General features: G+C 43.8%; 3 protein-coding genes and 1 long non-coding RNA gene across 4 annotated transcripts; 2 read left to right on the top strand and 2 right to left on the bottom strand.

Annotated features, from left to right (window-relative positions):
- Positions 1-558: 558 nt before the first annotated feature.
- On the bottom strand, positions 559-9,423 carry bckdha (branched chain keto acid dehydrogenase E1 subunit alpha). Its single transcript, XM_076989976.1, has 8 exons — positions 9,291-9,423; positions 5,199-5,375; positions 4,867-4,953; positions 4,628-4,736; positions 4,227-4,388; positions 2,873-3,079; positions 2,534-2,675; positions 559-2,025 (listed from the first exon to the last, which is right to left on the bottom strand). Exons 1-8 carry the CDS (start codon positions 9,402-9,404, stop codon positions 1,683-1,685), a joined length of 1,341 nt encoding a protein of 446 aa, XP_076846091.1. The 5' UTR covers positions 9,405-9,423; the 3' UTR covers positions 559-1,682.
- Positions 9,424-9,541: 118 nt separating this feature from the next.
- exosc5 (exosome component 5) lies at positions 9,542-12,108 on the top strand. Its single transcript, XM_076989987.1, has 6 exons — positions 9,542-9,774; positions 9,937-10,050; positions 10,776-10,897; positions 11,089-11,229; positions 11,676-11,765; positions 11,949-12,108. Exons 1-6 carry the CDS (start codon positions 9,681-9,683, stop codon positions 12,042-12,044), a joined length of 657 nt encoding a protein of 218 aa, XP_076846102.1. The 5' UTR covers positions 9,542-9,680; the 3' UTR covers positions 12,045-12,108.
- Positions 12,109-12,621: 513 nt separating this feature from the next.
- tmem91 (transmembrane protein 91) lies at positions 12,622-19,499 on the bottom strand. The gene is made up of 3 exons (XM_076989960.1): positions 19,086-19,499; positions 16,799-16,945; positions 12,622-15,138 (listed from the first exon to the last, which is right to left on the bottom strand). Exons 1-3 carry the CDS (start codon positions 19,491-19,493, stop codon positions 14,983-14,985), a joined length of 711 nt encoding a protein of 236 aa, XP_076846075.1. The 5' UTR covers positions 19,494-19,499; the 3' UTR covers positions 12,622-14,982.
- Positions 18,903-20,797, top strand: LOC143491174 (uncharacterized). Its single transcript, XR_013125111.1, has 3 exons — positions 18,903-18,944; positions 19,164-20,649; positions 20,736-20,797. It is a non-coding gene; the product is annotated as an uncharacterized LOC143491174 (long non-coding RNA).
- Positions 20,798-21,653: the final 856 nt, after the last annotated feature.

The following is a 21,653-nucleotide window of genomic DNA, read 5'->3' as shown; positions in this document are numbered from 1 at the left end:
ACGGCGTTTGCTGTTTAATTATAGCAGAGATTAGATCAAATTATGTTTACCACTTTGTTAGCTAGGGTTTAATGGTGGAACAATAGTTTGCACAGTAACGAAGCATTATAAAAACGATGAGACGTTTTTAAGCCTGCAGACACTCCATTTCGATCAGTGATTTCCTAATCCATGGGAATATTTACTGTGTTCCATTCAACTCAACAGGCCATAAGCAGAGGTCAAGGTGTGATTCTCCAGGACACACACACACACAAAATTGGTCATCCACTTACTTTGATGGTGCATTCATTCAAAACTGCACCAAGTTGTCAGTCATTGATCTGATGCTTTAACTAATTTTTACCTTGTGTGTACAGTTGTCCAATGTGCACATTACATGAACTACACCTATATGTGAGCACACATTTCTGAATGACTGAAAACTAGAGTGTGCTAGTGTTGTCAGACACAGATAATTCACATATCTTGTTACCTCTAATTAAAGTCAGGTCCACTTGGATTATATTAGTTACTACACAGTAACCAATAGAAAGAGAACACATTTAAAGGCATGACTGCGTTTCACAAACATTTTATTGATGCTTCAAGCCTTCCTCCTACGCCCCACCCTTTAACATTCAAGCATCCTAAAATAAACATGCTGTAACAGTTAATGAAATCTGGAAGAGCAGCAGTGTGTTCAGATTTCATCAAAAACAAAAGTTATTACCAGCAATCTGGATTTGGAAGTCACAAAGGACAAAAAAAACAAAACCCTAATTTAAAACCCAAACAAAATGACACAAAATTCTCACTTTAAAGCAGCAGAGGTGGCAGAAGACAGACCTTTTTATTTTACTAACCAAAACTCCACAAACACTCAAATAGCTTCAGAAAGAGTGTTCTACATCTTATACAAGATGAAAACATTAATACACTAATGTATTTTACGTAGCTCTACAGCCTTCTGAAATGTGTTTAATTTAAATGTTAATAAGAGTTCATTCAAGTTAAATCTGATAAGTGTGACCAAGATGATCCATCTTCAAAAAGATTGTGGGAATTTTTACCAGATTTACACAGAAAAAAACACACAGTTAATATCTTCAATTGTTGTGGTGCAGTGTGCTTCAGCTGAGAATCGATCACAGCATTCCAAATATCTCACCTCGGCCACCGCATTAGTGTATAATTCAAAAGCACAGCATGGTGCCCCCTACTGGAAACAACAAAATACATCCCTCTTTACATACATCCCAGCTTTATGAATATGTCATTACTAAAAACCTAATGCATAGGAATTCATCCATGTGCAACTCTCGTATCCCAGTCCGCCCCGTGCACACACTAGCTGTCTCTGGGCTGACCCCCGTCCAAAAGAACCAGAAACCCCCTGCATACCCGCACCTCCCCCACTCGGTACCACTCAGCACTCTGCACAGATGGTAGGATGGAGCAACGTACATCTTTAACTGTAACTACGCTTAGTGTTGGGTACTTCTGAAAACATGTGGCTTCATCAACAGCAGCAAATCCAAAGTGGAAAACTCGTTTAAACGTGACATCTGTTCAACTCTGCATCGCCCGAGCGGTTTCTCCCAAAGACGGATTGGCCGGGGGTAGTAGGGGGCTCCGTTGTCATTTTGAATGGGCTCACATCTTCTTCCTCCTCCTCCCTCCTCTTCCTCCCCCTGCTGTGTTTACTTGTCGTAAAGGTCCAGGGGGTAGTGCTCCTTATACTGCTGGATGTGCCTCCACATGGCCTCCTTTTGCTTCTGCAGGCCGGGGGTCATCTCCTCGTACACGTCGGTGAACATCAGGTCAGGGTTGGGCTTGAGCCGCCGCTCCGCCTTCTCGAACGCCTCCATGACCAGCTTGCGGGACTGCTTCCTCCAGGCGCGCTCCTCATCCTCGCCCCACCAGTCCCGTGCCGTCATGTAGTGGCGCAGGCGGGAGATGGGGTGGTCCTGCTTGTCCCAGTAGTTCACCTCGTCCACGGAGCGGTAGGCCGAGCTGTCGTCGCTGGTGCTGTGGTGGCCGATCCTGGGGACAGCAGAAGAACAGGAAAGAATGGAAGAGATAAAGGGTGACTGAGCTGGGTGACTGAGCTGGGTCAGCACTTAGTTATATATGCACTCGAGTTATACTCATTTTTTATACATAGTATTTACTTCTCTTTTTCGTAGACTGTACTACTGAGTGCATTTCTGTCCCTTTGCTGTTGTAAACACTGAGAATTTCCCATGTGGTAAATGATCTAGGATCATCTTTTGCAACATCATCAACAACAATAATTAACTAACTTTGGAGGATTTATCTAGCAATTTAAATTTTAGTTTTAAAAGCTACGCTTTATATTATAGTGTACATTAAACATTTTTGACAAATACTAATTATAAAAACAAAAATTTATAATGCGGTATAATATAAAAAGGGACCAATAAAACAACTGTAGGCCAGACTCCACAAGTTTATTAAGTATATTAACATCTTTACGTTCTAAACTGCTGACGTCCAGGGTATAGGAACTATATGAAAGAAGCAGGCGTACCTGTAGGTCATCGCCTCGATAAGGAAGGGCTGGTTTTCAGCCACAGCCCTCCGCCGAGCTTCCTTGGTGGCGTTGTACACGGCAAACACATCGTTACCGTCAACACGGATCGACATCATACCGTAACCTGGGCCTCGAGCAGCTATTAGCAGGGAAAGGACAACGCACATAAATATGGCCCCATCCCAAATAGCCCTTGTATGTAGTGTCTCTTGGGGGGCCGAGAGCCATCTCAACAGATCACAACGAGCAATTAACTTATCAGAACTGAAGGGGAGGTCACAAACGACAGCGGCGACCAACAGACTGGGCGTGGAAGGATGGGGGTGCCCGGCTTACCGATTCCGTCCCCCCTGTACTGCTCGTTAGTGGGGGTGGAGATGGCGTAGCCGTTGTTGCGGCAGAAGAAGATGAGGGGGCACTCCAGAGTGGCGGCGAAGTTGAACCCGGCGTGGGCGTCGCCCTCACTGGCCGCGCCCTCGCCGAAGTAGCAGATCACGGCTCTGTTGGAGTTCTCCCGCTTCAGGGCGTACGCCGCTCCCGCCGCTGCACACGTGGACCAGCACACAAGCATTTGTTCCGTCAGGTTGGGCCTTTTCCCCCCTCTGGCTATGTGACCAAAGGCTCAGTCCATGGGTGCTAACAACTGTTCAATTATGATGTCTGCAAGTGATCCTCTCTAGTAGGGTGTGTAGCTTTAGACACCAGACTGCATGACCCTTTGAAAATGGCCTCTCTGTATGTACAGTGTTCTGAGAGTACTCATTCAAGTCAGTTTTGAGAGTCAAAAGTGATTGAACAAGTAGAACATGCTAGAAAAACTTACATAAAGTACCACGTACCAGTAATGATGTTTTGTTGAGTAACTTTAGTCTGAGTAATACCCCAGTTCAGTCTATGTCCTCAAGGCAAATTTGCCATCTAGCTAATGTAGTTCATACTGTTGAAAGGCTGTTAACCAAGTTTCTACCACTCCAGTATGTCTGAGAGACTTCTGCGAAATTTGGCATCTGTATCAGTTCTGCAGTCACCTACTTTGACTTTGAATGTTAAAATAATTTAGAGCTTTAAAGTCAGTCATGTCCAGCAGCAGAGCTGACCGTAGTGGGTGGGTGTCTCAAAAATCACTGTACCCCAAAGATCAGGGATAAATAGTGGCATGGGCTTCAAACTGAACACTCTCTATGATCTTGTGATGCATTAGACACACTGTCCCCTGATTACTTAGCAAGTTACGGTGAATATAGCCACACAAAACATGTTAGATTCAGTGTTTCTGGAAAGTGTAGGATGATGCATGCTTTATGAATCACTGGAGTACCGCACAAAAAAAAAAGTAGCAAACAAATATTAGGTTAAAAAAACAGGAGTCACAGTCAATGTTTGTACCTCTACCAACATCACACAAGCAAAGGGGCAGACAGCGCAAGCATCACTAATATAAAACTGAAAATACACTTTGTTTCCATGGGGATGTTGCTCGTGTAGAAAAATACAAGTGGTTAGAACAGGCCTATATCATTCCTACCTCTTAAAATGCTCATTAAATCTGTGCTTGCTGAGATTCCATATAAAAGTGTGCTTAATTACAACATTCTGCTGTAGGGCCATGCTGCTCGATGGTGTGCAGTCATTAGCTGCTAGAGACTATATTTTAGTTTTGTAAAAGCGCTGCACTGTGTCTCAGTCTTACCCTGGGGGAGCTGAGTGGCGAGTGGTGAAGAGATGGTGACGAAGTTGAGCTCTCTGCAGCCGTAGTGGACGGGCATCTGTCGGCCCTTGCCGAGGTCGTCAGCGTTGGCGTAGCACTGAGCCATGAAGAGATCCAGCGGGAAACCACGGAACATCAACACTCCTGCAATACAGAGGGTGCACAGCGGAGGGCGCCATCAACATCGTTCATTGCACCCTTCCCGGGAGAAAAAACGAAACCTCAAAGCTTCATTACAGACGTTTCATCAATTGTTCTCTCAGGGCTACAAATGATTCCAGTTCCGTTTGTGGCCTCGTCGTGCTTACCGTAAATTGCTAAGCCAAAGGACAAAGTGTTTTCAGAGATAAAGAGGGCATAGATTCTGCGCAGACGACTCTCACCTGCTTCTCGGTACTGCCCAAAGACCAAGTCGTTGGGGTCAAGGGCGGCAGCGCTTCCTACGTGCGTGCCCTCCTCGCCATAGTTGGTCATGTAGAAGGAGATGCGGCCCTGACGAGCAGAAAAAGGGCATCAATCAAGTGCACATCGGGAGTCCCTAACTCCCTACTGTGTTCCAATCAAACATTTTTAAGGAACGAAAATGAAAGCTGGGATTGGAGCAGGTCATTTCAACCCTTACCTGCCGCTGGGACTCGTAGAGAATGCGATCCATTGTGTTGAGTAATGTCATCTTCTGATAGAAATTTAGCACTTCATCTTTCGAAAGCTAAGAAGCAATAGGAGTATAGAAAGGTACATAATGTGGAAAAAAATCAATTAGAGGTGAAACAAGGATATACAAGTGTTTGTAAAAGAGATAAACAATATCAATAGCTAACAGTAAAAGCTTTTAAAATGTTGTTCCACAAATTCAGTGTAGTCTAAAATTCTAGTTATGTCCTTATGCACTGGGCAAAATGCACACATGAACTCAAGTTTACACACACTGTGAGTGGCATTTAACCGCAGTACCTGTGGATCTTCTGAGGACTTGATGATCTGTCCCTGTCTATCCATGACTCTATAGATTGGGATTCCCGAAATCACGTTGGGCTTGATGAACTCGAGCTGATCCACAAACTCAGCAGAGGCTCCGGGGAATTGAGGCTTCTCCGCCGACGAATCAAATGGCTGCTGTCGCTGGGCTCCCTGGCACAGGATGTCCCACCCACATGTGTCAGCCAACCAATCAAGATTTGTGCATTTGAAAAATAGTCTAAACCTCTAGCTGCTTTTCACACAGACATGGAAAAAGCACAAAATGGATCTACAGGCTCCAATCTGAGATTTATGGATTTTCAAGTGGTTTCTCCAAAAAATCCACTGTTAGCAATATACAGCCCACAACTTAATTATTTTTATTCACATAAAAATAGGTTCAATATTTCATCTTAAATAATACCCTACATTGAATTATTCAAAAGAATGTTTGGCCAACTGTGTAAAATGTTAAGCTAAAAGAAGTATTTTACTATGATAAATAAAGCTACTAATAGCCATTTCTATTTTACACACAAAATTGTACATTTTCTAGATAGCCAATTTGGAGTTTTTAAGTCTAAATGACACTGTCGATGGTGACACCAAGTGTCAAAGATGAACCCACCTTTCTTGGAAACACCATGTAGAAGCATAGTTTCGGCTAACCCATGCCATGCAAAACATTATGCATTATGCAGACCTTGTACTCATTGATCTATAGCAGACAAATGTTCAATGTCAGAATAAAATACTGAGTTGTGGCATGTTCCTGTCATCCCAATCATTTGGTGTAAACAGCACAGTCCAGTTTGACTTTGTCTTATCTAGATGTTCTGACAAAATCGACCGTGTGTAATAGGGTTGCAGCGGTAACCGGTTTCACGGTATACCACGGTATTAAAATGCACGGTTATCATACCGTGTGCATTTGCTTATTACCGGTAAAAAGCAAGCCAGCGGAGAAACTGACCCGTGCATGCGCAACTCCGCTCCGGTTCAGCTACTCAGCACACAGCGGTGAGAATGGCAGAAAGTGTATCAGACTTAACAAATTTTTTAACAAAAACAAAAAAGCTAAACTAATGTCAGCGGCGAAAATGACGTAATCGCGGTGGCTCCGCCCGTGCGCGAGGGTCTCACGCGCTGTCGATTAGCGAGGTCGTGCACCTCTCGAATTTTGTAACTGCGCGCGCCGCGCCTCAGCGCAATGAACAAAGTCATGTTTGCAGGGTTCATACACCTTTACAAGGTGGAATTAAATCACTTGTACGTCACTTTAAAGGTCCATTTCAATATTTCCCAGCACGTTAAACTTAATAAAGTTAAATATTTATACATATACTCGAAATAATTCGCTTTTTATCACATTATTTAATGGCTGTTTATTTTCAAAACGCCCAATCTTAAAGTCTTCACGTTCTCTCATGTTTCGTCCTGGAATTACAAGAGGCTCGTATTTGTTAACGTGATACGAGAGAACTGTGCGGAGTCGCGCGCTACGGTCACTAGTGAAAAGAATAAACCTAGCTTTTTATGGTCCTTGCTTTCACTGGATGTGAAAGACGCCATTAATTTACATGCGTTCATTTTCAAATTCTAACGTGCCTGTTTTTCACATGTTAAAACCAGACTCGGTGTGAAAGCCTTAAAATAGAAATCTCTATTGTGATTATGTCAGAAATAAATCCTCTCTTTCTGCAGTATCTGGTGGCAGTACAACGGACGTTTACAACAGTTGTTGATCAGACACTGACCCAGGCTGAGTTTATCAGATATTAAATAATTTAAACTTAAATAATTGTACTGAAATCCATGATTTAGGTTTCTCTAATTTTGCAGTATTTATATAAACAAGTTTACAGCTTTTTTTTTTTTAAATGAGACATTTTGTATACAATAGTTGCAGGTTTCTACAATAAATAGTTAATTGAACAAAAAAAAACTTGTAATTTCTTTAAGGGTCAGTGTATCTTTTAATAATATACAAACTAACTGTGATACCGTGATAACCGTGATACCGCGGTATTTTCTGAGACGGTTATCATACCGTGAAAATCTCATACCGTTGCAACCCTAGTGTGTAATATGAGTTTTAAGTCTTGGCTCATGCAAACAGTGATGTGACACTGCAGACAACCAATAGGAGACCTCACTCCAGCACCAAACAGGAAGCAGCCAACAGTCCAGGAAGATGAGTAAAGATTTGGAGGAGACTCATGGCCTGGGAAGCCATGGCTCTGGTCTTCCCCCATAAACCAGTGCACACTCACGAGGGCATCTGTAGCCAAAGGCTGCTTTTGTTTTGGACCAACAACAGCATGATGGGAAATAATCCCAAAAGGAATTTCATTGCAGTCTTGCAACACAGCAAGCCTGCACGAACTCCAGTTTTTGTAAAATCATAGTCCATGACTACACTGTCTTTAGATGCAAGAGACTGTCAGGCTTAAGTCTTTCAAAGTCTTCTAGTCATTAGTGTTAGCCATACTCCAGTTGCTATGGTAAGAAACCCAAATAACATCTGGCCAACAAACAGCTGAGCCACACCTGTAAAATACACCTAGAGTGAACCTGAAGGTGAGTCCACATACTGAAGTGGCCAGTGAGTGGTGGAGAAAACAGGTCTTTCTGATAAAATTGTCAGCAAGAGAACTTGAAAGATTTTTAATGAAGTGGCCAGTGTGTAATTCTTCTTGGATGCAATCTTAATAATATACGTCACAGTCTTAATTTAGTACTCCAATGTGTTGTTTATCAAATCCTTCCTTTTACAAATGGATTATGTTTCAAATAACAAACTAATGGAAGGCAATACATGATCCATGGCCTACAAACTGCAGGCAGACATCTTACTGTGACACCTGAAACTGCAGAGGATAAAGAGGATTGTAATACTGTAAATGGAGGGTTACATATTTGCTTGATTGTTTGAATATTAAAAAACACAATCTGCATAGGTGCTTCAGGTCAGCTTTTCATGAATATAATATTTTTGAAGCACTGCAGACTTATGAGATGACAGATGTATGCTGAATGTAACAAATTGAAGAGACAGATAGATGTTGGACTATAAGGGAGACTAAGCTAATTAACAAAACAGACAATTATATAAACTGATATTTGTCTCGTGGTTACATATGACCATTTTTTCTTAATTTCTCAAATTAGGTTTTGTGGGTTCACACTTTGTACTCATGTGATCTGATTACATACACAATCCAAAACATGCTCTTACTGCGAAAAAGCAACAGCCACAATGGTAAATCAAATCATCGTCCTATTAACATTGCATTTTCCATGTTTGGTGTAACAGGCCTAGTCATTCTATGTATATGTATGAAAACAGAATGTAGAGTCCACGTAAAAAAAAACTTATATATACACACACACACACACAGTCATGTACCATTGATGGAACAACAGTCATCATATTTACTATAAATAGCCTGAAGAGCGATTCTTTTCCGTTAAGAAACGAATAATTATGAAGACAAGAAAAGCCAAAAAATATTTTTTAAAGACTGAAAAGACAGACAACAGTACAAGCAATGCATTCACACCTAATGAAGATATGACGCGTGTTTGGTCCAAGTTCTCACACCCCCTAACTGGGCCAATAACACGGACATGGCAGCGCGTCGCATACGAACTCGTACTCAGGAACAAAACCTCTCAATTCTGTAGATAATAATTTCGTGGTAGGTCCAGAAAAGTATCAGAATCAACATATTTGTATAACTATAACCACAAATACAACAACTGCCCTTCACCGGCGCACACACAACTAACCAACATAATATATAAGCAATATATAAATCCTCCCGACTCATATACTTTCTCGAAGTTAACCATACATGCAGCCTGGGTGCTTAACGGTCTTATCCACTCTCTAACACAACAGAGTCAGGTCCACGTTAGGAGCAGGTCTCGTTTAATAAGCCGCAGGTCTCGTTCAGAGAACACAGGAAGGTGAGCAGGACAGCCGAGCTGGCTAAGCTAGACCTCGTCAATGAATGAACATGAAAATAATCATTAACGCGTCCACCGTGCGCCCACTGCGTGCGAGTGAACGGGTGGACTTACATTGAGTCGAAACGCTCTTAGCTGGAAGACTCTCGGCGCTTTCACAGACGTTTGTTGGCGAGCTGCGTGGAAACCGAGTCCGTACAAGCCGCTCAAACGCCTCAGCGCCGCCATCTTGAAGATCACCGCCACTTCACCGGATGACCGCACAAACGTGCCCTCTACATAAGATGACGGGAGATTCCTAAACGAAAAGTCGTTTGACCTGAAAAATTGGTTTATTATTTCTTAATGTTTAAAATTTATTATTTTAAGCCTTTAAGCAGTACGCATGTGGACAATTCAAATCAAGGTTGTAAGGCCTAAACGAAATTGGGGCCAATGGGCTTCTTTTGCGTCATCAGTGAGCGCCGGAAACGCTGAAAGTGCGACAAACACTTCTAAACCACGATGGACGTGAATGTTGGTTGTGCAGTTTTGAGGGAATTTGGCAGTGAGCAGGATTTATTGTCCAAACCTGACGGTTCAGCCACATTTGTTCAAGGTATGTATTATTCAATTTCTCAATACATTAGAATAATTACAGTTTGAATAAAAAATAAACATAATGCTAGTTATTCTTGCTAGCTACCAAAATGCACCTTGGCTAGATACTGTACATCAACGATGCGGTTGAGAAGTGACACTTTCTAAAATGCGTTTTCAGGGGACACCAGTGTGTTGGCAGGAGTATATGGACCAGCTGAAGTAAAAGTTAGCAAGGAGATTTATGATCGGGCAACGTTGGAGGTTCTCATCCAGCCCAAAGTAGGGGTGCCAAGTACGTTTATTATTATTATTATTATTATTATTATTATTATTATTATTATTATTATTAAGAATGCCAATAAAACAACAATTTCTTCACCAAATTGTCAGTGCAAGTGCAGGCAATTTAATGCTGCCACCTGAGCATCTACTGAGACATGTGATGTCAGAAGCCCAGGCTACTGACTGCACCGCACAATGGACACTTGTGCCTTTGTAATATGGATAATTTAATACATGAACTAATTACCAAACTGCTCTGTAACAAAAGGAATAACCTACAAATTGTACAAATTGGGAGTTGCATCTGATTCAGACTTGAACTGAACCAGAATGCAAGTATTAAAGTCAAAAAGTGAATGATGTAAATCAAATAAAGAAAGCAGTGGTAGATTTTAGATTAAGATAATAATGGAGTTAGTTGTTATAATGCAGTAATGCAGTTTTACTGTGTATGCGCAAATTGCTGGTAATTAACATATGTGCTAATCTTTGTGAAATTAAAGATATTTTCATGGTAATGTTTTTTTTTATCCAATATTTTCTGAAGTTGGTCATTCATGATTTGATTTAGATATCTAAGTCAACCATTTGTATCAAGATGCACAGAATGTGAATTTGAATTTTCTGTGAATCCTATAGTACCTCTTCTCACCACTGGGTGGCAGTCACATAAAGGCTGAATTTTATTCTTCCTGTTAAACGTCCTCAGACAATTCTCATGACCTGGTTCCTTAGGTGTCAGGGAACGCGCAAGGGAGCAGTGCGTGCGGGAGACTTGCGAGGCCTCTCTGCTCTCCACCCTTCATCCTCGTTCCTCCCTCACACTCATCCTCCAAGTGGTGCATGACGATGGCTCGGTATCCTTCAGGGCACCAAAACCGCTCCTAACCCGAGCCGTGTGTGTGTGTGTGTGTGTGTGTGTGTGTGTGTGTGTGTGTGTGTGTGTGTGTGTGTGTGTGTGTGTGTGTGTGTGTGTGTGTGACTGGCACTTGGGAATGAGTGTAGTAGGCAGGGCATCTCATGGGTTGAGTCCTTATCTGCTCCCTAGCTGTTGGCATGCTGCCTGAATGCTGCTTGCATGGCTCTGATGTATGCTGGGCTGCCCATGGTCCACCTCTTCTGCGGCGTGACTTGTGCTATTGACTCGGAGGGCCACATCGTCACTGACCCCACGGCTCAACAGGAGAAGGTGAGGAGCCTCACTTCTGTACGTCGCTCCGGACAAGGGCATCTGCCAAACGCTGTAAATGTGCCTTTACCCAAGAGCAGAATGCACAGGTCCTGTGTGTGTGTGTGTGTGTGTGTGTGTGTGTGTGTGTGTGTGTGTGTGTGTGTGTGTGTGTGTGTGTGTGTGTGTGTGTGTGTGTGTGTGTGTGTGTGTGTGTGTGTGTGTGTGTGTGTGGTACTGATGACCTTTATTTGAGAGTCTTTGTCTGTCTGTGTCTCTCTCACACTCGCGCGCACACACAAGAGTATGTGGCTTCCACTATGAGTCATGCCATTAAGAGACACCTCTCTCCTGAGTCTCATTTTGCTGTGCAGTGCGTTTTGCTTCACTGCTTAAATGTAGTTTTGGCTGGCTACCCATTACCCTAAAGCAAAAAAAAAATTTTTGTTTTGCTTTCTTTTTTATAGGAGAGTCGAGCGCTAATGACCTTTGCAATTGACAGTAAAGAGAACAGTGTCTTGATGTCATCAACAAAAGGTTCTTTCTCCGTCAGAGAGGTATGGCAGTATGAGGCGTAGTCTGTGGTATTTTGGGGAATATATAACTACAGCTTTTGATAAAAAGCCTTCAGAGGTTTTAGATGTGCAATGAAGTGCGTTGGTGTATAATTCTGTGCCTTGTGTTGAATAGTTCTTTTTGTTATTACTGGATTAATGTTTTTTTTCTTGTCTTCTGCACAGCTGCAACAGTGTATAGCAGTCAGCCAGAAGGCCTCTGAAAACATCTTTCAATTTTATAGAGATTCCATGAAACGGAGATATTCCAAGATACTATAATACGATTTTCCCTGAATTTCCATGTTTCTTGTTGTCATATTAAATGTAATTCTTTATGGTTCAATGTGTCACCTTCTCCTTTACTTGAAAAGAATTGATGATTCATATGTCTGTATGTCCAAACATTTTCACTCCCACTATTTCCCATTAGACCATGCTGAATGTGTAACTTATATGTACATACTGTCTCAAATATGGAGGGCAGTCTATAAGGCATTGTGTAAAGCGAACTGGTATATGCCAACGGATGTATTTACATATTTAAAGGTGCATATGAGCACAATCTAAGCTTGTCTACAATTGTCTCTGTCCAAAAAGCTCTGCCCTTGGGGTGTAAAGTGTTTAAGCATATTCCTTTATGCTGTGCTGGTTGAGTCACTAGGCAAACTGCATCATTAGCATACATTAGCAAGCATTGGGCTTCAATTCAGGCATGCTTTGAATTACGATTGAAGTCTTCTGAAGTTAAAGTTAAATAATGAATGTAATGATAATCAGATAAAGATCTTGATTCAAGCGCCCCAGTTTTTGCCCATAATGTTACATTCAGTACTGGTCATACACAAAGTAGTTCAATCAAGTGCATTTATTGGTTTAGATCCAGGAATCTTAGTTCTATACATAAACATTTATACCAGGTTTGTAAAACGGATCAAATGGATGAAAAGATTGGAGGCATCTCCTGGCTTCGTGGGCTTGTGGAGGGTTTGTCTCCACTCACTGGGTCGGCTGTGTGCAGAGCACCTTGACCCGTTTACCGGCACGCAGCACGATCATGCAGGGTGTGAGACGTGCCCTCTGCTTTAACACGGGGGGGGGGGCAGAACGCCACGGTGGGTCGCCTTATCTCCGTCATCCAGCAGTGACTGGTCCGGCTGGTGTGATGGTGACGCACCTCGTCCTGCTGCGACACGGCCCAGTTCCGCCCTGCTGCCAGGGGGTGTGGGGGGGTTTGTGGGAGTGGGCAGGTTGAGAGCAGGGAGCACTGAACGTCCATGACAGGATGATTTTTGCTTGACCACTGCTTATTATCTCTAATCTCTTTCAGCGCTTGACATTTCAACCTTTTACACAGTATTCTGAGCGAGAAAACTCACCAACATATATTTGATCTCTAAATGGTATTGCATAAGCCATTTATCTCTTATTGTCTTTAATGGGATAAAGACTGGGTAATAAAAACAGGAGGACTTATTAAAGACACCTGCGTCTCCCTTGTGACTCACAGACCGGTGGGGCATGGTGGTTTGGGTCAGGTCAACATGTGGTCTACAGCCAGGCAACACATAATGCAGTTTACTATTTTTACTTTCAGCTGGTGCATTTCATTAGATCATGTCAGAACTCCTCGAGCAGAGTTGCACAGAGGATAATAAGACTGTTTATACACTAAAAATCAGATATGAATCATTTGTTTGTAGAGGGGAAAAAATACCCTCCGGCCTTCATACACAACCAATACAAACACAAAAAATATACACTATGGGAATTAGTCAAACCACAAAACATCATAGTAACAGCGCATCCTATACTATAACTATAATGAACAGTTCTTAGCATGGTTATACTCAGTGATTGCCTTAATGGCGGACCACTGGCAAACCTCGCCTGGCGTTTATGCGGTACATACTGGGTGAATAACATAACACAGCTTTTCAGAACAAAGCGAAATCCCATAGCCCCACAGGACGTTTTGTTGAGGTGCAGCTTTTTATGAAATTGTCTCCAGCGTGTAATCCCCATGCAGACGGACACTTAAGAGTCTCGTACTCCCACAGGCTGATGACAGCATTCGGGATCAAAGGTGACCACGCTGCGTCTGGACCTTCTGCTCAGAATTCCCAGTTCCATAATCTTGGCACACACCCGCAACCAAACGGATGCACCTCAAGGTCAACAGCACCCCCCAACCAGCAAGTGTTCCTAAATGCTCCGAAGCGTACACTACAAGCGTACAATAGGGAAAGAGTTTGGTTTGAATGTGGGGGAAGTATGTGTGGTCACTCTGGGCAGGTTGGCAGTGTGACGTGACCCTGCCATGGCCTGCTGTGTGTAAGTGGTGTTGTTATTAGATGGGAAAGGGAAGATCTGCACGGCAGACAGATACCCCCGGGAGAGGCGTCTCTTAATGGGATGACTCAGAGTGGAAGTCACGCTGGGTGGGTGTGTGTTCATGCCACATTTCAGCCTTTCATTCCCAGGTTTGTAGTTTGACCGTGCAGTGAGGTATGCTGCTTCTTACATTTGCTGGCAGTGTAGTGTTCCCTTCTATGTTATTTATGGGCCTTTGGAGATGTAAACAAAAAAAAAATGGCACATCTTTGAGAGAAAAGTTATGGCTGTGACTGTGTTTAACAACACTCCAGCATTAAACTACATATTTTCTGTGATGTCAGAAGGGGCCTTACGGGGTTATTGGACGCAATAACTCTATAGGACTGCAACATTTGTGGGACGGGGAGAGGAATGTCCTGCTGTCCCAAAGTTATGCTTTGCTCGTCCTTTTTTTAACCTTCAAACAATAATGCGGACCCACCCATTTGGGAGCACAGAGCTCTCTTACCTGAACAAGCATTTCTGCTCTATGGCGTGACGCCACTGGTGCGTGATGCGTTTTGGCCAGAAACACGAGTGAAAATGTATTTGCTTTCCCCCTTTTTATAAGGGCATGGCTGTCAGTTTGTAATACTTGTCCTGAGGTCCAATCCCACCAGACTTAATGGTGTCCATTCCTCAAGATATGAACTACTCCAGACTATTCGGATGCACAACTATTTTCAGAAAACTCAGAGAAAAGCTACAAGCACTTCTTAGTAGCAATAAAAGCCATTTTTTCACAAGGTGTGGGTTTGAGGGAGCGTGTGAGCCAAAGTGAGTCTTCAAGAGGCGGAGGGGGTGTGTGCTGTAGGAGGGGAGGGAGACTGATCCTCAGGGCTTCTTAAGGTGGCTTCCCCGACAGGTAAGAGATGAGCGCAGCAACGGCACAGGCGTAGGTGATGACTCCGAGGATGATGGCGAGGACGGACAGCCAGAGGGCGTGACGAGACGCGGCACTAGCTGCCTGGAAGTCTCCCTGGGCCCAGGCCTTGTTTGTCTGACCGCCAGCACCCAGTGGACAGCGGACGGCAGGAAGGAAACAGAGCAGAGGTAAGGTTAGTACAGGCATTATTTAGCAGAAGTGGTCTAACTCTACGCATCTCTTTCTCAGTCCTCATATTGGATTTGGCCATCGGGACAAAGCGACTATGTGAGTAATGTACATTTGATGTTCTGAGGAAGGAGGTCTGGATATGGAGTTTAGGGGTAGAGGGGATTATCCTCTTTTTTCTATCAGATTTTTTTTTCTGTCATTTATAACTCCACTGTAGAATACTCTTCATATTTGACAACTTCTCATCTTCTATGGGAAATCCATGACAGGGGTCAACTCGTTATGGATTAAATTAAAACCTTTAATGAATTTCATTGACCAAAACACAGAGCTACTGACATGCTGCCTTCCAAGCATATGAGACTGGCAATAGAAAATTACACAGGTTTGAGTGCGTTCCCAACAAACACAGGGAGCCAGGAGACAGGGCACAAGCAAATTACACACAATTGCTGTCCTCGACCACCATTTAGTTTTAGGCGTTCACTCTAAAATTAGCTGCACAGAATGAAGCAGATTTGATGGAAAAAGGTAAGTTGATTGTCACTCTGTAACTCAGAACAAGCCTCACAGTAGGCAGTAAGTACCACTGTAATCTGCTTTCATCATCACGTTACATTAACCAGAAAATCTAGTCTGACGGTTCTGTTGCGGACTGATGTTGTATTATATATATATGGCCATCATGCAGATTGTCTGGTGGATTAATCCTGATCATTTCAATATAATCATGTGTCAAACCACAGGACTAAATAAATAAATCACATGGTGCCATAAATGCCAAAACAGCTTTCCTGACGGGTCAAACGAACGAGGATACTGTCATATCTTCAGAGATACTCAAAACTGCATCAGAATGGTGACTGATGGTGACTTCTAACAGTAACAGCAGTAAACGTTAATGTTTTATTTGTACTCCAGACAGAAATTCACGCCACAAATCTACAAATATAAAATATTTAATTTCATATCACTATGATTAAAATTATTATTGTATTATTGAACTGACAATAATCCCTCTGAAGAATGCCTGTTCTAAGCCATCATTTCTGGCTCTCCCTCTATTTTCAACTCTCATTCACGTTTTGACATTTCAGTTCATTTCTCTTTTGTACAGTCTCAAATTTGCTTAATATTTTATGGGCGAAAGGAACCACTTCTGAGTTCAATGTTCTTGGTGATTCAAAGAAAGCCGTAGCAGTCTGTGCTTGTCGTCACTTATACGTGAGCATCCTTTGGAAAACTGTAGCATCAATGTGACTGCGGCAACATAACAGGCCTAGATTCAGATACGCGCAGGCCGAACATTTGTACAGATAACACATAGTTATCAGGTAGCACGTCATTAATAATTGCAAATGTTTAAATATACACAAATTAGCGAGAAAAGGCACTTATACTTATACTTAGACTGCTAAAATTCTGAGAATTGTAAAAACAGTGAGTATATACAGTGCAGAGGTGCCTGGATGATGTAACAGCATATAATATGGCTATAACTGTAAAGTACCTGCTGTATCAGGGAAGTCAATAAAGTGTGCTGGACTCCAACTCTGCAGGACTGGAGTTGGCCACCACCGCGGTGGAGCAAAGGGGCTCTTACCTTCTGAGACAGGTAGAAGGCTGCAATACCCAGGGGCCAGAAGCAACAGAGCATGGAGAAGAAAGCAAGGCCCAGGTAATCCTGTGGGATCATTAATGGAAAGTTGCTTTCGCTGTCCGTGTCACTGAAGTCGTCACTGGAGGAGTCCTGAGAGACAGAGGGAGACCACGTCTCAGTGGGGTCACATGACTACAGCAGGGTCACATGACTACTGCACCACAACCAGGAGGAAATGTGGGCTAAAATGGCAGTAATATGCTTTTACACATTTGGTAATTTTACACAATGTGGCAGTAATAAACTTTTACACAACTAAAAATAACTGAAATAAACCAGCAGTCTTTAGTTCTCAGCATCTTGGTAATTTAAAAAAAGTTCCATTAACTTTGGTTGTGTGTTATTGACTCCTGCTGAAGCAGCGTTGTGTATACATGTATTTTCCTGTCACTTCTCAGGAAATACATCTGCCAAAACGAGGAGCAAAGTTCCCCTGGTAGCTCTTGGGTAATGTGACTGAATGGGGTTATGCCAAGTGTGCAGCGCCCGAGCTTGCCTGCCGGCGAATCCTGTCTCCTCTTACGAGGAGCTGCATTCTCACTCTCTCTCTCCCACTCTGACCTCATCTGAAGGCTCTTCCTGGTTTAACCTCCCTAAGAGCTAAGAGCTCATCTTAACTTCTGGCATATGCACTTTATATGTCATTTTACAGCACTGCACATGTGATGCTAATTGTATTTCTGTGAAGGAAAACCACTGGATTTGTATGTGATGCAATTAAATTTAATAGAGAAGAAAGCTAAAAAAAAAGTTGTATTGAGTTGTTATGACAAACATTTCAAAGAAGAATGTGTAGTCTACCTGAAGATGTTAAGTGGTATTGTCTGTTAAACAGCCTGTTACACTCAGAGACATTTTCCATAATTAATTCTCTCTGCTAACTTGAGCTAATTAGCAAGGCCACACACGTGGAAGGTCCTGGGGAGAATTTCTACTTTCTGAAAGTATCCACCTCTGCTTAAAGTTAATTAATGAACTAAAGAAGGGAATTGCTGTGAATGTGTCTTGGGTATAAGATAAAGACCTGGCGCTTCGAGAGAGACCGTTCCTCCACAGTCTCTCTTCCCTTCGAGAGAGACCGTTCCTCCATTGCATCTCTTTCTTTCGAGAGAGACCATTCCACCATAGCCTCTCTTCACTTCAAGAGAGACCGTTCCACCATAGCCTCTCTTCACTTCGAGAGAGACCGTTCCACCACAGTCTCTCTTCACTTCGAGAGAGACCGTTCCACCATAGCCTCTCTTCACTTCGAGAGAGACCGTTCCACCATAGCCTCTCTGCCCTTTTTTGAGTTGCTCACATTCAGTTCATATTCGTAAACATTCTTACTAGAGCAGATTTAAACTGCTGGCACATGTAACGTACATTGAGAATAGTGAAGAACCACTAGCAGAGCTGTGGAGAAGGCTGGGTAATTTTACTGAGTGATATTTGATTCCTGTGATGAATGTTTTTCTTTTTTTTTCTTTTTCTTTTTTTTTACGGATGTAGACACTCAAATGTTGCTGTGTTCAAACTGCTTGATGTGTGAGTCAAGGGTGTTTTGCTAACACTCTTCCAAAGTAAGAAAATCCTGGCCACATCTTTACATCTTAACGTGTTTACTGATAAACCGAAAGGCGACTTCAACATTGCAGTCTTTTACTCTGCCAGACTTTGTCTACTGGTGTATGACATAAAGGTTGGCACGAGCCCTGTTAGTACTGGTGTGTTATTATCTACAACCCAGTTGGCAGGGAGCTCTGTGTAGACTAATTGTCCTGGATGTGTTAGTGGTTGTTCAAGCTTGTCCGTCTCTTTGCTATTCATGGTTTCTGAATTTTCAATTTAAAACCTTCATCCTTCGCCATCCTCATCTCCCCTGTGTCTCAGAACTGCAACATCTCTGGATGTACTTCAAAACACTGGGTTACCTAACGTTGCTTCACCCCATTCTTTCATGATGCGTGCCCAACAAACAGGAAGAGGGCAGGCGAGGGAAGGAAATGGGGCGAGACGTGTTGGCTTCGTTGCGCTCGTGTTGTGCCGACACACATGGCTGAGTCTTGTTCGATTTTGTATTTTGGCGAGGCTGGCACAAGAGATAACGGTAAGCCTGTCAATTCCATGTGTGAGTCAATGGTTCTGTGTGTTCTGTGTGTCTGCGCGTGTGTGTCTCTGTGTGTGTGTGTTTATGAAATAAGAGATAGGTGTGCATGAGACAAATGGGAGACAGATTTGTAGCCCTCACCTCAAAGTCTGGCAGGAAGTCGTCTTCGTCCTCTATGCTGTAAGACACACTGTGGACGTCTCTGCTTTCTGCCAGCAGCTTTCGCTCCAGGGATGAGCCTGGCCTGATGTCCACAAACGTGGTTTCCAGATACTCCTTGGCGTGGAGGCCGAGGGGATCAGCAGGGCTCCATATTGGAGCCGTAGGGTAAAAAGACTCCAGCGTGCTGGGCAGTGAACACGGGTCCAGCAGCTGCTGGTGGCGCGTATTCATGGAAGCGCAGTAATTCCTCCACCCCAGAGAGGGCGCCCTCATTTCCTCTTCGCACCTTACTAAAATGCCCTTGAAAAGCCCGCCGCCACCAGAGCTCAAGCGGTTAGGGCTGTCAGCCAGAAGTGGATGCTCGAGCTCATCCACACTCTCCATCATGATACCTCTCCTCCACCAGGTAGATGGTGACTGACCAGAAACCTCTCCTCCACCAGGTAGATGGTGACTGACCAGAAACCTCTCCTCCACCAGGTAGATGGTGACTGACCAGAAACCTCTCTTCCACCAGGTAGATGGTGACTGACCAGAAACCTCTCTTCCACCAGGTAGATGGTGACTGTCCCTCAGGCGCAGAGAGTTCAGCTTTATTCCTGAGCAGCAGCCGTACTGGCCTTAAATGACCAACAGTAATCCATCTTTAACGCAAATGTTGCTTTATGGCGTCGCTTGTTCTTGTGCTGAAGCTACGGACATGGAGCATGATGCAGGCAGAAGAGTGGAGACCCACAGGAGCATGCCCCGCCCCCTCCCTCACAGCCCCGCCCACTCCCTCACAGCCTCCGCCCCTTCGCCAGGGTTGTGTCAGGAGGAACGTTGTCTGTCGTCTCGTCTTTAAGCTCCTCGGGCTCTTTCGTGTTTCACCTTCTTCACGTCAGAAGCTATTTGTTGCCACCAACGCTGTCTGAATGCAGGGCCTGTGTCACGCATTGCACATGATGGGATGAAATCTGGGACTTATGAATATGCTAATGAGCTGCGCTTTGCATAGCAGAAGACGGAAGTCAATTTCGGTGATAGAATGCCTTGATTAGCACTGCACCACTGTCAGGTTGGGAAACGGAGCCTCAATTGCAAACTTCCCTAAAGGGCTCTGACTGTCTGTCCATTCTAAATGCTAATCAAAATTTATTATAATGTACTTCTGTGATCAAAGTACAGGAGTTTGATTTAAATGCAAAGCAGATGGTTAATGGCAAAAATAGTGCTATCTTATAAAAACAACCAAAGGTGATGGGCATACACACTTGATGTCAGAAATCTTGCTTTACGAATATCATCAGAGGAGAAAGAAACAGACAAACTGAGACTAACAGATGCCCTATAAAACCAATCGTAGACTGTTGAAAAAGTATAAGCTGCACAAATACTGCAAGGAACAAAATGTATTTTTCCTCTTCTGTCCTGCAGGATTCTGTGTGGATGGCCGGGCTTCGGCCTTGGCGGAGACAGAAGCGTCTGGTCAGATGGTCTTTTCACTGCCCATACAGCTTGGAGCTGGAGGGAAAAGTGATGATGAAGAAATCACGGCCCTCAGGTATTGATTTATGGCCCCTGTGCGCGCTGTCCGAGCCTGGCGTTCTCCTCCGGGACATGTATTTTTAATGTGTTTTCACTCTTCAGGCAGGGTCATCAGTCGGATCGGTGGGGCATCGTCCGGAGCCTCCCCCCCCCCCCCCCCCCCCTCCTGTCAGTGCTCTACCAAAAAAAAAGAGAACAAGGTCACAAACAGTGCTGGTCTCGTCTTAGCCAAAGGACGCGCAGCCCATGCAGTGCGGAGGCTGTGGTTCGACGATACAATGGTGCACGGCGTGAGCTCTCGCACTGAAGGGAGCGGCCTGTCCGTGCCAGGGAGCAAACACGGAGTCGCCGGACATCTGCCCCAGGGGCACTTGTGTGCCTGCTCTATTTTTGGCTTGTAGATTATTCAAAGGAGGGGGGAAGGGAGGGGGAGGGGGATCGAGAGGGCAGAGGGCGCGTTGGCGAGGAGATTGAGATCGAAGCTCAAGGGTGTCGCTCTTTAAAAGGGTTGGATGGGTTCCAAGAGGTATAAAACCCCTGGAGCTCCGCCCTTGTGCCCCATGGTTATAGTTTAGCTTCACACCCATAATGTGCGGCATGTCACATCTTTGCACACAGAGATCTCTGAGGCGCTCACCTAGACACGGGAGAGGACCTGGAACCCCACTCAATGTGCTGGTGGAGACAGAGACAGAATTAGAGAGAGAGGGAGAGAGAGAGGGAGAGAGAGAGAGAGAGAGGGAGAAACAGAGCAAGAGAATTCCCAGAACCCTTTTCAGCCAAGGTCTGCAGCTTCAAACCTTCGTCCTCATGAATATGTGTTCTACTTAAACACTTGGACAAATGCCTGGTTATATAAAACTTCTGTCTCAAAAGGGAGAGGTGTTTTACGTAACCAGGCATTCGTCCAAGTGTTTCTGCTGGACATATATTCATGAGAACAAGAGCTAGAAGCAGCAGGCCTTGATGTTAAACGCCTCAGGTATCCTCTCTGTCTCCGCCAGCCAGCGAGTTGCAAGG

The sequence above is a fragment of the Brachyhypopomus gauderio genome, chromosome 2, assembly GCF_052324685.1.
Source record: "Brachyhypopomus gauderio isolate BG-103 chromosome 2, BGAUD_0.2, whole genome shotgun sequence".
Lineage (NCBI taxonomy): Eukaryota > Metazoa > Chordata > Actinopteri > Gymnotiformes > Hypopomidae > Brachyhypopomus > Brachyhypopomus gauderio.
This window is presented reverse-complemented; position numbering and strand designations above follow the sequence as displayed.